The sequence below is a fragment of the Canis lupus genome, chromosome 5 (assembly GCF_003254725.2).
Source record: "Canis lupus dingo isolate Sandy chromosome 5, ASM325472v2, whole genome shotgun sequence".
In the NCBI taxonomy this organism is placed as follows: Eukaryota; Metazoa; Chordata; class Mammalia; order Carnivora; family Canidae; genus Canis; species Canis lupus.
The window spans coordinates 30,797,413-30,811,332 of record NC_064247.1 but is presented as its reverse complement, the minus strand read 5'-3'; the positions used below and the strand labels follow the sequence as shown (position 1 = coordinate 30,811,332).

The 13,920-nt window shown below is 49.1% G+C and overlaps 3 protein-coding genes across 4 annotated transcripts in view; 1 reads left to right on the top strand and 2 right to left on the bottom strand.

Moving 5' to 3' along the window:
- The window catches only part of KIAA0753 (KIAA0753 ortholog), a 44,630-nt gene extending 44,393 nt beyond the window's left edge, over positions 1-237 (bottom strand). Inside the window, exon 1 of one of the 2 annotated variants that reach the window (XM_025461996.3) lies at positions 43-237. The gene's annotated coding sequence lies outside the window, so the exon portion shown is untranslated. The remainder of the gene's footprint in view (positions 1-42) is intronic. The other variant, XM_035716279.2, reaches the window with a different exon arrangement.
- A 261-nt stretch (positions 238-498) lies between these two features.
- Positions 499-2,857, top strand: TXNDC17 (thioredoxin domain containing 17). Its single transcript, XM_025461992.3, has 4 exons — positions 499-770; positions 1,173-1,254; positions 2,002-2,077; positions 2,678-2,857. The coding sequence occupies exons 1-4, from the start codon at positions 626-628 to the stop codon at positions 2,744-2,746; spliced, it is 372 nt and encodes a 123-aa protein (XP_025317777.1). The 5' UTR covers positions 499-625; the 3' UTR covers positions 2,747-2,857.
- Positions 2,858-3,920: 1,063 nt separating this feature from the next.
- On the bottom strand, positions 3,921-10,906 carry MED31 (mediator complex subunit 31). Its single transcript, XM_025461991.3, has 4 exons — positions 10,748-10,906; positions 9,965-10,042; positions 9,581-9,677; positions 3,921-4,357 (listed from the first exon to the last, which is right to left on the bottom strand). The coding sequence occupies exons 1-4, from the start codon at positions 10,773-10,775 to the stop codon at positions 4,165-4,167; spliced, it is 396 nt and encodes a 131-aa protein (XP_025317776.1). The 5' UTR covers positions 10,776-10,906; the 3' UTR covers positions 3,921-4,164.
- Positions 10,907-13,920: the final 3,014 nt, after the last annotated feature.

Genomic DNA, 13,920 nt, shown 5'->3' with positions numbered 1-13,920 from the left:
GGCGCGACCTCCCGGAACCCCCCAGTCCCGGCCCGAGCCCACCTGCCTGCGGCGCGGCGGCTACCGGGAGGCCGCCTGGGAGCCGGCTAGGCCGAGCTTCCGGCCGCTCGCCCGGTCGCCATAGCAACGGGCGCGGGGCGGCCTGGGAGCCGTTAGGGCTCTCGAGCCAGCCAGGGGTCCCCGGGCGGCGTGGCGGCGGGCCGGGCAGCCACCGCTCATGGGGCCGGGGCCGGGGCCGGGGCGGCTGGGGCAGAGACTCGGCTATCAGCGGAGGGCCGGCGCCGGGGGCGCGGAGAGACGGGCGCACAGGGGCAACACCGACGCCGTATGGCCGCCTGAGGCCTCCGTAGCGCCGCGGACCGCCCCTGCCATCGGCCCCGCCCCTGCTGCCGGCCCCCCCGCCCCTGCTGCCAGCCCCGCCGCTGCTGCCGGCCCCCCCGCCCCTGCCGTCGGCCCCGCCCCCGCCGGCCCCCCCGCCCCTGCTGTCGGCCCCCCCGCCCCTGCTGCCAGCCCCGCCCCTGCTGCCGACCCCGCCGGAAGCAGCCGCGCCCCGCCCGGCAGGCTGTCCCGCCCGGAGCCCCAGCCTCTCGGGGTCCCGGCCAGCCCAGCGCGGCGCGCTGTCCAGATGGCGGGCTGCGAGGAGGTGAGCGTGTCGGGCTTCGAGGAGTTCAGCCGGGCGGTGGAGCAGCACCACGGCAAGACCATCTTCGCCTACTTCACCGGTTCCAAAGACGCCGGGGGCAGGAGCTGGTGCCCCGACTGCGTGCAGGGTGAGGCGGGGGGCGGGGGCGCCCGTGGCTAGTCCTCCTGCTCCCCCCGCTCCAGCCCGTCCAGCACCCCGGCCCCTAGCCCTGCTCCCCACACCCCCGCGCCTTCCCGCTCCACCCCAACACCCCGTCCAGCACCCCGGCCCCTAGCCCTGCTGTGCCCCCCAACCCCCCCGGCTTCAGCCCATCCAGCTCCTCGGGTCCCTAGCCCTGCTGGTCGCCCCCCCCGGCACTCCATGCCTGTGAATCAGCCATCCTGCCTCTCCAGGGCGCTCAGGACGCTCGAGGCTCGGGTACCGCTGCTCTCAGGGCAGGTGCAAGCCTGCCTACTCACCCAGATGTCATTTCTCTGTGCGACCTTCCACAGCTCATATGTAATTATTTATACCTTTTTTGTTTTTCAAGCTGAGCCTGTCGTGCGAGAGGGGCTGAAGCATATTAGTGAAGGATGTGTGTTCATTTACTGCCAAGTGGGAGAGAGACCTTAGTAAGTGTGTGTGCCTTCCCTTTACTTCCCAGACATGGCTCTGGACCTTTGCAGACTTAGGCGGGAGGGGCCTCGGGACTCAGGTTCTCCGTCCTCAGGAGTGGGGAAAAGTCGTGCCATTAGAAGTGAATCTACAAATTTTGAGCATTTAGCTGCTTATGTTACAGGTGATGTCAATGAATTTGGCTTAGTATTAGTTCAGAACTTAGCAGTCTACGTTTATTTTTTTTTTAATTTTTTTTTTAATTTTTATTTATTTATGATAGTCACAGAGAGAGAGAGAGGCGCAGAGACACAGGCAGAGGGAGAAGCAGGCTCCATGCACAGGGAGCCCGATGTGGGATTCGATCCCGGGTCTCCAGGATCGCGCCCTGGGCCAAAGGCAGGTGCCAAACCGCTGCGCCACCCAGGGATCCCCTACGTTTATTTTAGTTCATAGTCACGCTTTAAAAGACGTGAGGACACCTGGGTGGCTCAGCAGTTGAGCGTCTGCCTTCTGCTGGGGTCGTGATCCTTGGGCTCCTGCGAGGAGCCCGCTTCTCCCTCTGCCTGTCTCTGCCTCTCTGTTTCTCATGAATAAATCTTTAAAAAAAGGAAAAAAAAAAAAACTGCATAGTCCCAAAGTCATAACCCTCAAGGTTTGATGTTTACAACAAAAACAGTGATTACTAAAAGACTAAATGTGGGAATATATCAAATATTAAGTAACCTACAAGAAACCATGATCACTTTTTCTTTTCAAAACAGTTGGAAAGATCCAAATAATGACTTCAGAAAAAACCTGAAAGTAACAGCAGTGCCTACACTACTTAAATATGGAACAGTAAGTGTCTTTGTTTTCATCATGCTGGGGCTACAATTCACATCAGAACTCTTTGTTCTGGATTCAAATTTGAAAAGATCTTGGCGTTTCATCCCAAATATCACATTGGTGTTCAGAGTGCATTAAAAATACACAGACTGGCTGTCCATCCCTGGGGCTAATTCCAATAGACTATTAATAATGCAAATATCTAAACGTTAGATCTTCATGCTTTGTAAAAGGCACTCCATTTTAAAATTCTCTAAGTGCCACTCACTGCTCAGAATGGTGGTTAACACCTCATTTCTTACACTAGCACAGTACTTGTTTCCCATTTCACCCAGAATCCTCATTGAAAGTTTAGCCATGGCCCTGGCATTCTAAATTAAAGAGCTGAGGGGAGGGAATGGCACTGGGCTTGCTGTCTCTTGTCTTAGTATGCAGAGCCAAGTAACTTAACTATTTCATAAGACTTGTTACAACTAGTTGATAGTTTTTGAAAGGCGATTAAGTTCTCTGCTGTGAGATTTGTGTCACTCCAGGTGGAACACCACATTCCCTGCCACATTCCCTCCCAGTTTTGTAGCTGTCAGGTAAGATTAGACTGTTCTTCTCTTACAGCCTCAAAAACTGGTGGAATCTGAGTGTCTTCAGGCCAATCTCGTGGAGATGTTGTTCTCTGAAGATTAAGATTTGATGATAGCAATTGTGTCTTGATTTCCTGATTTGCTCTAGTATAAAGGCAATTGCACACTTGCTTTGAATTTATGTTAGCAATAAATAAATGATGTAAAAAAGTGATTTATGTCTAAAAAGTGCCATTAAGGGACGTCTGGGTGGCTCAGTTGGTTGAGCGTCTGCCTTCAGCTCAGGTCATGATCTCAGGGTCCTGGAAGCTCCACATCGGGCTCCCTGCTCAGCCTGGAGTCTGCTTCTCCCTCTGCCCTTCCCCCTGCTTGTGTTCTCTCTGTCAAATAAAATCTTTTTTAAGTGTTATTAAAATGCTCATAAACTCTCAATTTGCTTGTAATATATGGGAATCTTTAAGATGTAGGTAAGTCAAGTCTTCAAGGGTGACAGTAATAGCACAAGGGAATGGATTATGGAGGTGACAGAAATGTCTAAAAGTCTCTACCAGTACAGAAAACAAATTCCAAATCTCAAAAGGAGTTAGCATCTTTTACCATAAATGCTACAAATTTATAAAGAACTGTTACTCCTAAAGCATCTTCTTTGGCTCTAGAAAGTAGAACTGAACCTAACCAGTGGAGAGCAGAGCACACTTAATCCAGCCTCTACTCACTGCAGGCACTTTGCTTTTACTATGCTGGATGAGGTGGGTGGCAGAGAGAGCTTGGAGACTGTTATATAACCTCATGGTGGCAAGAGCCCCAATTCATGCATCAGTGACACTGATGAGCAGTTCTGAGCTGTGTAACCGCAGACAAGCCTGGTTCTGCAGGTGAACCGTGAACAAATGAAGCACATGCCACATAAATGTTAGCGGTTGGATGATCGCACATATTTGAGGCTTCTCCTCCTTATTCTAGTCCAAAGTCAAGAGTCCAATTAGAAGTTAGCCACTGATCTATCTCCCCACCATCAGTAGGTCAGTGACTGCCAACAACTGTTTCTTGAAGCCCTCTCGCACAGCAGTAACTCCTTCTTGCAGATCCTGCTCTCATTTAAGGAAATCACTGACTCTGTTCCTCTTATTCTGTAGACAAGGAGACAGGAAGGTCAGAGGCAGTGGACTTGCCCAGGCCCCACTGTATGTGGGGAACAGAGCTCGGCTCAGAATTCGGGACGTTTGGTGCCCCCCCCCCCCCACCTTACCCCATCCCTCACTGCATCCTTGGGCTGGTTTAAATCACCTAACGTTTGTTTTTATTCAGTTGGTTAGGTACTAGTAACTTACAAATTCACAAGGAAACCAAAGTAGAACAACGCTGGTTGACAGAAGTAATCTATTAACAAGAGAAAGTTATTTGGATGAAACAGTACACTAAAGCTTCTAGGTGCTACCCCCACCAAGGCAGCTAGAGAGTCTGTGTGTTCATGGTACAAAAGCAGCATGTACACGTCAGGACCGGGGTGGCCCCAGGGTTTCATTTTCCCGCCGCGTGATTCTGCTGCTGCTGCTCTGCCAGGGCTTGCTGAAGGCGCATCCGCTTCCGCGAGTAGTGCTGCCAATGCAGAATCTGCTGTTCGTCAATGAACTTGGCGCACTGAGCATTCACCAGCTCCTTGCGGAAGTGTTCATACTGAAGCAGCTCTAACATGTGCAGACACTGAGGGTACCTGGATTTAAGGGCATAAGTTAGTCATCCACGTGATCTGGTCAACAGCACCAAGCTGCAGTCCAGTCACTCACTCAAAGTGATCTTGGAACCAGCCGTTTCTAGAACATTGACTCAGGTCACTTCTCTTTCCCTGCTAATGCAGAGAAGCCAGGCAGCAAGAGCCAGCAAGATGCAAAATTTTCAAAAAGTAAAAAAACAAGTTCAGAAAGATTCAACAATCTGCCCAAGACCACACAATAACTGGTAGGCAGAATCCAGCTTTGAGGGCAAACCAAGCTACTCTATTCTAATGGCATCCAAGGTGAGGAAGATGAACACTCTATTTTAGTAATTATCTGTTTAATTGATAACTACTGGTTTTCCATCAATAGTGATAAAGACAACTTTTATTCAAAAGTGAGTCCATTTCACAAAGAACTATGTACGAACATTGTGTTCTAGAGTCCCATGAGGATAGAACAATTCTGGAATTACTTCACATACACTCTAAACCTGAGCAGCCAAGTAAGTGAATAATAAACCATAGATAACAAAAGCCAAGTTTCCGACTATGAGAAAAGGAGTTACCGGGAAAGGCGGGAGGCTAGGATGGACCTATGTTATGGAGCAGCAGTTGAAAACATCAGCATGATCGCTTTTCAAGATTAGAAGTAGACACAATAATACACACACACACACACACACACACACACACACCTTCCAAAGATGGCCTAGAAACAAGGACCCTGTGGTACCAACAAGCACACTCAGCGCCCAGATCATACATTTCCAACAGCATCTTCCAGCGTTCAATGGGGGAAATGGCTGATTCCAGGGCTAAGGCATAAGATGAGCTGGGGACATTTATGTAGTACCAGAAAGCCAAGTACTCCAAACACTAAGGGCATATGTCCCAGGTACTCAGGAGCCAACCTGAAGGGGCTCCTACAGGCCAAATCTGCACCAAGAAAACACATGATTACAATCCAAGAGATAAATAGAATCCAAGAGCCCACACGGATATAACTTTTAAATAAACAGGGAATAAGAGAATGTTCCTTCCTTATGCCTGAACTACAACAAAAAAAGTAGAAAAAATTATAGAAAATCACAGTAAAAATCGTTCCATAGAGCAGTAAAAATTGTTCCATAGAGCCAAAATTAGGGGGTAGAAGGATGACGTGAAACAAAGTGTTTACATAGTCTCAAAAAATTTCCTCACAAGATACTTACTAAAAACAAAGGAAAACTAGTAACTTGACGTGGAGAAACCTGGCAGCCACCACCTCAACCAAGGGATCAAAATTAACATCACAAGTAGTAGGTCAGGTTGACTTCCTAGGAACCCTGGTGGGATATACCAAGAAGCTTACAGTATCACTTTGGGGTCACAGGTATAAGGGAAATAGTACCAGGAAACTCAGGTTAAGACTAAGAAGACCCAGAGACAAAATGTCACCTAGAAGCCTAGACCGGGTACTGCCTCAGACACAGCACATTAATGAGACAGCCGACAAAATCAGAATGGGGGGACACATCGAGTCCCACATCAGGCTCCCTGCATGGAACCTGCTTCTCCCTCTGCCTGTGTCTCTGCCTCTCTCTTTCATGAATAAATAAATAAAATCTTAAAAAAAAAATCAGAATGGTCTGCAGACTACAGAATATATTAACATCAATGTTCTCAGGAAGATGTTAACATTTACAATATCTGGGTGAAGAATATACAGGAATTCTCTTTACTATTTTTTTCCAGCTATTTTGTACGTGACATTATTTCAAATAGAAAAGATACAAAATCTAAGTGAGTCCATTAAGAAAACTTTTTTTTTAAAGATTTTATTTATTTATTCATGAGAGACACAGAGAGAAAGAAAGGCAGAGACACAGGCAGAGGGAGAAGCAAGCTCCATGCAGGGAGCCTGACGTGGGACTTGATCCCGGGTCTCCAGGATCATGCCCTGGGCCAAAGGCAGCACTAAACCACTAAGCCACCAGGGCTGCCCAAGATAACTTCTACAGAGAACACACAGAGGCGTAACTGTGCAAGCAGTATACAAATGGCTGAAGTGTGAAAACAGTATATTACTAGGGATTCTCAAATTTTAATGAGCATATGAATCATTTCTTAAGTGCAGATTTTTTTTTTTAAAGATTGTATTTATTCATGAGACAGAGAAAGAGAGAGAGAGGCAGAGACACAGGCAGAGGGAGAAGCAAGCTCCATGCAGGGGGCAGGATGTGGAACTCGATCCCGGGTGTCCAGGATCAGGCCCTGGGCTGAAGGCAGGCGCCAAACCGCTGAGCCACCCAGGGATCCCCTTAAGTGCAGATTCTGACTGATCAGGTAGGTCGGGGTGGGGCCTAAGCTCTGCATTTCTAAACAGGCTCCCAAGTGACAACAATGTTGCTGCTCTGAGGACCACACCAGTGAGGTATGGGGTCCTTCTAAAAAAGTACACTGTCTACACTCCAAAGGTACAATTGCTTGTAGCTGTTGGCAGCTACGCCTGAAATGCCCCTGCTCACACCTAACCTGGCTCTTCCCTTTCCATGCAAGCATTGGTAGTTAAGAAGATCCAGGTTTGAAGGGTGCCTGGCGGGCTCAGTCGGTGAAGCATCTGACTGGATTTCAGCTCAAGTCGTGACCTCAGGGTCGGGGGATTGAGCCCCTGTTGGGCTCTGCACTGGGCATAGAGTCTGCTTCAGATTCCCCCTCTCCCTCTGCTCATCCCTCCCCCACTCCTCTCTCTCTCAAAAAAAAAAAAAAAAAAAAAAAAAAAAGAACGAAAAAGAAAGAAAGAAAGGAAAGAGAGAGAGACCTGGGTTTGAAGACCACCTCTGCCACTCACCAGATGGGGGACCTCATAGAAGGTCCCCAACCTCTCTCAGGTTTAGCTTCCTCATCTGGAAAATAAACTAATGTGACAACCAAGAGAATGGTCTCAAGTGGCATTTAGTCAATAAATGGAATTTAAACAAGCAGTGATCATATCTCAAACCTGCAAAAAACAATGCTCAGAGTACATTAAATAACAGTATGAGAATAGGTATTTTTATGAGCTACAATTACAGCATTAACCAATAAGAGAAAATAAAAGATACAAAAAGGAAGTTCTACACTTAGATTTTTAAAAAGTAAGACATAAATGGAGAACTCGGCTAATAGCACCGACAAAGAAAAAGAAGAACTGAAAGTGAAGGGCCCGAGGGGACAAGGAGTTCCCAACAAGCCAGCAAAGGCATCCTCCCCTCTCCCCCGCCCAAGCACAGTAACATCAACTCCAGGGCCATGCCCACGTGAAGAAATGTATCTGCTGCAGCGTACCCTAACCACATCTAAAGGCCCGTGTTTAGATCTTGGCTGCGCAGTGAAAGGCACAACTGCCAAATAGCCAAAGGAGGGCGCTGAGAAGTGGCTGAAGGTGGTGAGAAGCACGGATGTGAGGAGCCCACCATCGGTGCAGGTGCTGGCTCCTGCTGAAGCAGGTCAGGTGGTGCAGGCCTGCGAGGCGGCTCATCTCAGCTAGGAACTGACCTGGAAGCACAAGGACCTGCAGCTATCAGCTCCTCCAGAATGTGGATCATTGTAGGAGACCTGACGATCTTCAAATGTTGGTGACTATGAAACAAACAAACCCTGTGCCGACTGAACGCCCATAGGGGTCAACTTGTGACCCTTCCCAAATGTGAGCCTCCAGGCAGGTGCCTCCAGAGGGCACAGACTGGTTCAGGGTTAATTCAGGAACAAAACTGGAAAAATGGGTTGAAGCTACACAGAGATCTATTATATCCCAAAATAAGGAAAAACTTTCCAGCACCCAGCTAATGGTGCAACTGTCCCTAAATGGAGAACAGGTGCTCACTGGACCCATGCAGAGTGTAGACGGCCAGCCCTGAACTAGACCTTGCCTGTGTCTCCAGGTCCAAATGGAGTCTCCAAGTCTACACATGCACACAACAGCTAATGAAAAAGCTTTTCTCCGGATTATTCAATGAATAAGTGGCTGTTCATAAAGGAGCAGTCAGGGTGTACAGGGTCCTGCAGGGAGAAGGATGTGGGTTTTGTGAATCAGTTGACACAAATCAAAAAAGTGACTTGGAAAAAAAATAAAAATACAAAAAATAAAAAGTGACTTGGATAAAGTACAAGTCTGAATCATTTTCCTATCAAACGTGTTTGTTTAAAAGAAAGACAAGAAGTTCAACTATTGCTTTCTGACTACCTAGTGAAGACAAAGAAGAGGGATGGGTTCAAGGTTGAAACAAGTGTGATGCTTGGCACAGAGGAGGCACAGCAGCTATAGACACACTGGTTTGGGTTTGTTTTTTGGACTTTTTGTTTAAAAATTAAAGGCGTGTGGCAACCCATCAGCAAGCAAGTCTATGGGTACCATTTTTCCAACTACATTTGCTCACTTTATGTCTGTCATTATTTGATAATTCTCACATTTCAAACTTTTCTTTATCATTGTATTTGTTAGGGTGATCTGTGATCAGACTCCATAAAACCTCAGATGACAGTGTTTTTTAACAATATTTTTAAATTAAGGTATGTACCTCTTTCTTGACTTAATGCTATAGTGTTAACATAACCCTTATACGCACTAGAGAACCCAAAAACTTGGGTCACTTTATTGCAATATTCACCACATTGCAGTGGCCTGGAACCACATCAACAGTATCCAAGGAATGCCTATATTAAGAGTCAGGTAAGGTCACCTCCTCCAGAAAACCTTCCAAGTACCTGATGTTCTTTAATCTTCAGCCTCAGGTAATACCACTGCATCTACAGACTGTGGGTTCATTAGGGTCAGAAATTCAGTGAGATGGGGTGAGTGGTAGATAGATAAAGAGAGACCTGAGAAAAGAGAGAGGATTTTGTTTCACATGCAATGGGAAACCACTGGGAGGTTTTAAGCAAGAAAATACCACGTCATAATTTACATTTTTGAAAGATCAAGTTGGCTTCCCTGTGGAAAACTGTTTTGCTTGGTTTGGCTTGCGGGAGGGAGGACACAGAAGGAAGGTAAGAGCACAAGCAGGGAGAAGCAGGGGGGTGGACACCGCAATAATCCAAGCTGGAGAGGGGGTGGCTCTGTATTAAGGTGGAGGCAACTGAAAGAAGTGGAGAGATTCAAAATATACTTTTTTCCAATGGGAAATGAGAAAATCTGTCAAATATCAGTATTTTTAATGTAATAACTATACACATATTTAGGACTATAAAAATTAAACTTACTTTAGATACTTGGCATATTCTGGTTCTTTCCAGTAAAGCAAGTACTTAAGATAATTAACAAAAGCTTTGTCTTTGAAGTAACCTCTTTGGGCAAGAACTGAAAGGCATAAACAAACAAACAAAAAAATCTGTAGAGCAAACCAATCCTCGGACTACTGATTTGTGACCCCTCACATAAAGCATCTACTTATATAACTTCCCCACCACCAACACACACTAAATGCTGAACATAAGTCCCAATTTGTTCTCACACACACCAGTATAAGCGTAGCAGTTAATTCCACTGGATTGAGAACATATAAAAATAGGTATCATTAGGAACTGCAGTTCTTCTGCCAGAGATCACTAACAGCTACTCAAGTCAGTAAGAGCTCAAGGACTTACAGTTAAGATAATTGGGGTTGGCTAGGCACTGCACAAATTCCAGCTCCAACTGAAACCGAAGTCGATTCCCGGCATCATCTAGGAGGGAAGTGAGCAAAAATCATCCAAAGTAAAGGTGACTAAAAAATAAATAAAATAAAATAAATAAAAAACAAAATAAAGGTGACTATCTAAAGTGCTGGTTTGTAGAAAGAAAACAGCAGTGGAGTGTTCTGAGTATTGCTGAGAGTATCTCTGAAGGCATAAGGCAGGGATGACTGTCCTAAGCTGGATGTGGGAAGAGAGGGCCGTTTCCTCCCAAGTCTAGAGAGCAGGGCCCTGATTAATGAGACCAGTAACTCCTTAAGGAGAAGTCCGAGGAAGCGGGCGCCCCCTGGGCAGGATGTTCACCCTCTGGCAGCCACTCCCCAGGACCTCCAGGGTGACCAGTGGCGGAGGGCTGCAAGCTAAGCAAGAGGAGGGGGCGAGTGTGCTCCCGCTAGGGCCTGGCGGGGAGTGGGGACTGGTTCGGGGCGGCAGGATTTGGGAGGCCCGGGGGAGAGGGGGGTGTCAGAGCCCGGAGGCTGGGAGGGCCAGGGCCTGGGATGGGTCGGGAGGCCGCGGGGTCGGGGCCCGGGAGGGGTTGAGGCTGAGGGGTGGTCGGCGTCTGCGCGGCAAGCGAGGAGGAGGTAGCCGCGGACAGGAGCCCCGCCGAAGTCACGCCACACAGGAGTCCCGGGGGAAGCTGGAGGAGGAGGCCAGCCGGCTGTAGCTGTGTTTGCCAGGGCTCCGGCCGCTACCTACCTGTCTCCATAGCGACGGCCGCGGCCATCGCCAGCAAAAGCGCCGAGACGTCACCAGCACGACGAGCAGCTTCCCGGAGGTCCCGGAAGCTGCGGCCCCACTTCCTGTCGCGGGGCAGTGTGGGATGCGGGGCGGGGCGGTCCTCTCAGGCCCCGCCCACCGGCCTCGCGCAGACTCACAAGGGGCGAGGGGCGGAGCTGGGGCGCTCCGAGCGCGGGAGGGGTCCTGTCCCCGCCTCTCTGCTCGCCCAGTGACGTAGCCGCGGGGGTCCCGAGCGCCTCCCGGAGCGCCTACATCCGCTCGGTGGGGTCTCCCGCGGGGGCAGTCCTCAGCCGGGAGAACGCCCAGCGGCCGTTCCAACCCACAGGGACCCCCCCCCCCCTTGACCCGAGCGCAGGTGCGGCAGGTGCGGCAGGTGCGGCAGGTGCGGGGTCGGCACTGGGCCAGCCCCCTCCGCCGCGCGTCGGCCGGGTGGCCGCACCGTTGACCCCGGGAGCCCCCTTGCAGCAAGCCAGCACTGGAGGTCCGCAGGCCCGCGACGCTCCGCCAGCCTGATGGGCTGATGGATAGGGAGGCTGTTGTTCCAACCACCCTCACGATCCAGACTTCGGGGACAGGGAGCAAACCCAAACCGTGACCACTGGGAGGATCACACCGCGGCCGGAAACCGAGGGGCAAGAAACAGACCTCCATTAATTAACCAGTTGGCCTTTGTGTTTCAAACCAAGCAGGTATTTTGTTTATGCTAAGCCCTGTGCCCTGTACGGGCACCCCCAGTCACACACATTTCCATACAGGTCAGACTAGATAAAAGTCAACATCTACCATGAGGCGTGATCTCGGAAGGGAACCCGGCCCGGGTCTCGCAGAGGGCGGGGAGGGCAGTACTATTTATGGAGCCTCTCCTCTGTGGGCACTTGGACAAGGTAGGCAGGACCCAGGCTCTCAGGAGCTCACACTGGTGAAGGGGCACACGGCAAATGATGAAAAGACCATTTTCTATCGCAATGAGTAACTGAAGGAAACAGGTAATGGGAGGGGTTCCTCACTCAGAAGTGTCAGGGAAGGCCTTGGTTAGGGGACTTGGATCTGAGGCTTGTGTGGGTGGACAGTGAGCCGTGCAGGGGTCTGGGACAGCAACGCAAGGGCTGGACGGGAGCAATCTTGGAATGTTCTGGAACAGAAAGAAGACCAGCGTTGTTGGAGCTATGCGAGGGACAAGCGTGGTACAGGAGAGAGGACGTTAGCGAAAGAAGCAGCAGCAAGTTCACAAAGGGTCTTGGAAGCCATAGAAAGGGGCTTGGGTTTTATTCTGAGGTCAATGGGAAGACACCGCAGTGTTTTCAGCAGGGGAGTTGCGTGATGCAATCCCATTTTTAGAAATATCTTGGCTTCTGTGTGGAGGATGTAGGATCGGGGCTCTTGACCAGGGGTGATTGTGCCCCCCAGGGAGACATCTGGCTCTCTCTGGAGGCATTTTTGTGGCAAATTGAGGGGTGGTGGTGACTCCTGGTGCCTAATGTAGTGGAGCCCAGGGATGCCCTAAACCTCCTACAATGTGAAGGTCTCCCTCCCACCCCACCCCCGACAACAAAGGATCACTCAGCCCCAAATATCAGCAGTACCAAGGTTGAAAATTGTGAAGATTCTAGCAGCTGTAGAGGACTAGAGCATAGTCCTCCAGCTGTGAGGGGAAAGCACCCCACTTTGTAGCAGGATTTGCTGAGGGAGAGAATTAGAGGTAGTGACCTCTGTCAAAGGTCAAGACAGGGACTCTCAAGAAGGAGATGTTGGTTTCAAGGAGACCTTACCTCCCTGCTGCCAATGACTTCTGTGATATTTGTCCCTGAGGAAAGACAGGTGGTCCCTAGCTTAGGGTGTTAGTGACCTTGATTCTGCAGGACCTCGTTGCCAGGGGGAGCACCTGCTACAGCCAGACACAGTGCTAAGTCATTGCTCATGCAACTTTTATTTTTTTAAGATTTTATATTTATTTATTCCTGAAAGACACACAGAGAGAGGCAGGGAGAAGCAGGCTCCCTGTGGGGAGCCCGATGTGGGACTCGATCCCAGGACCCCAAGGTCACACCCTGAGCCAGACGCAGATGCTCAACTACTGAGCCACCCATGCAACTTCACCCATGCACCCCTCACGCAACTTCATTTAGTGACCAGGCAGTGCCCTGGGCTGCCAGTGGAATAGCGTCTCAGGCCAAGGGGTGCTATAAAACCCCAAAGGCCACTGTTAAGTCTTCTGACTCAGAAAACTTGTGCTATAAACTAATCATTAGGCTTTGGTGAGCTTACTCATTGTTTTAACATGACAGACCACGTGCATTACATACAGACCTTCTCTTAATTGTGTTTGTTTTTTTGATGAACGAAATAGTTGGTTTTCTCTCACAGGGTTTCTACTTAATGCTTTCATCACAAAGGTGATATGCATTCAATGTAACATGAAATTATTGAAAAATATGTAAAGGGAAATTTATTAATTTGTCATCATTCCTTTCCATTGCAATCCCATGGGGATAATTAGTGTCAGCAGCCTGGTGCTGAGGTTAATTATTTCATTAATTCATTAATATCAGCCTGGTGCTGATAGTAATACCCTTCCAGACCTTTCTGCATTCACTGCTTCTCTCGCCCTTTCTAGTAGGCTCTGGAAGACTGGCTGGAAGGTCACTGTGGAAAAGCCAAAAGCTGGCTTGCTAGACCATCGATTCTCTCTCTCTCTCTTTTTTTTTTTAATTTTTATTTATTAATGATAGTCACACACAGAGAGAGAGAGGGGCAGAGACACAGGCAGAGGGAGAATCAGGCTCCATGCACTGGGAGCCTGACGTGGGATTCGATCCCGGGTCTCCAGGATCACGCCCTGGGCCAAAGGCAGGCACCAAACCGCTGCGCCACCCAGGGATCCACCCCCCCCCTTTTTTTTTTTGACCGATTCTCTTGAAAGGATAGAGGCTTCTGGCACCTTCCTTCTGTTTTGTTACACATATTCCATATGAATGGTTTTGTGTAGGTTTGTCCCTTCCAAGTTCATTTATCTGTTTCAAAGCTGAAATCCACACAGAGCAAGAAAGTATCCAAAAAAAAAAAAAAAAAAAAAGACAAGCGTCAGGAAGGAAAAGGGTGTCACGAGATATTTGTCACCTACACTGTGTTGC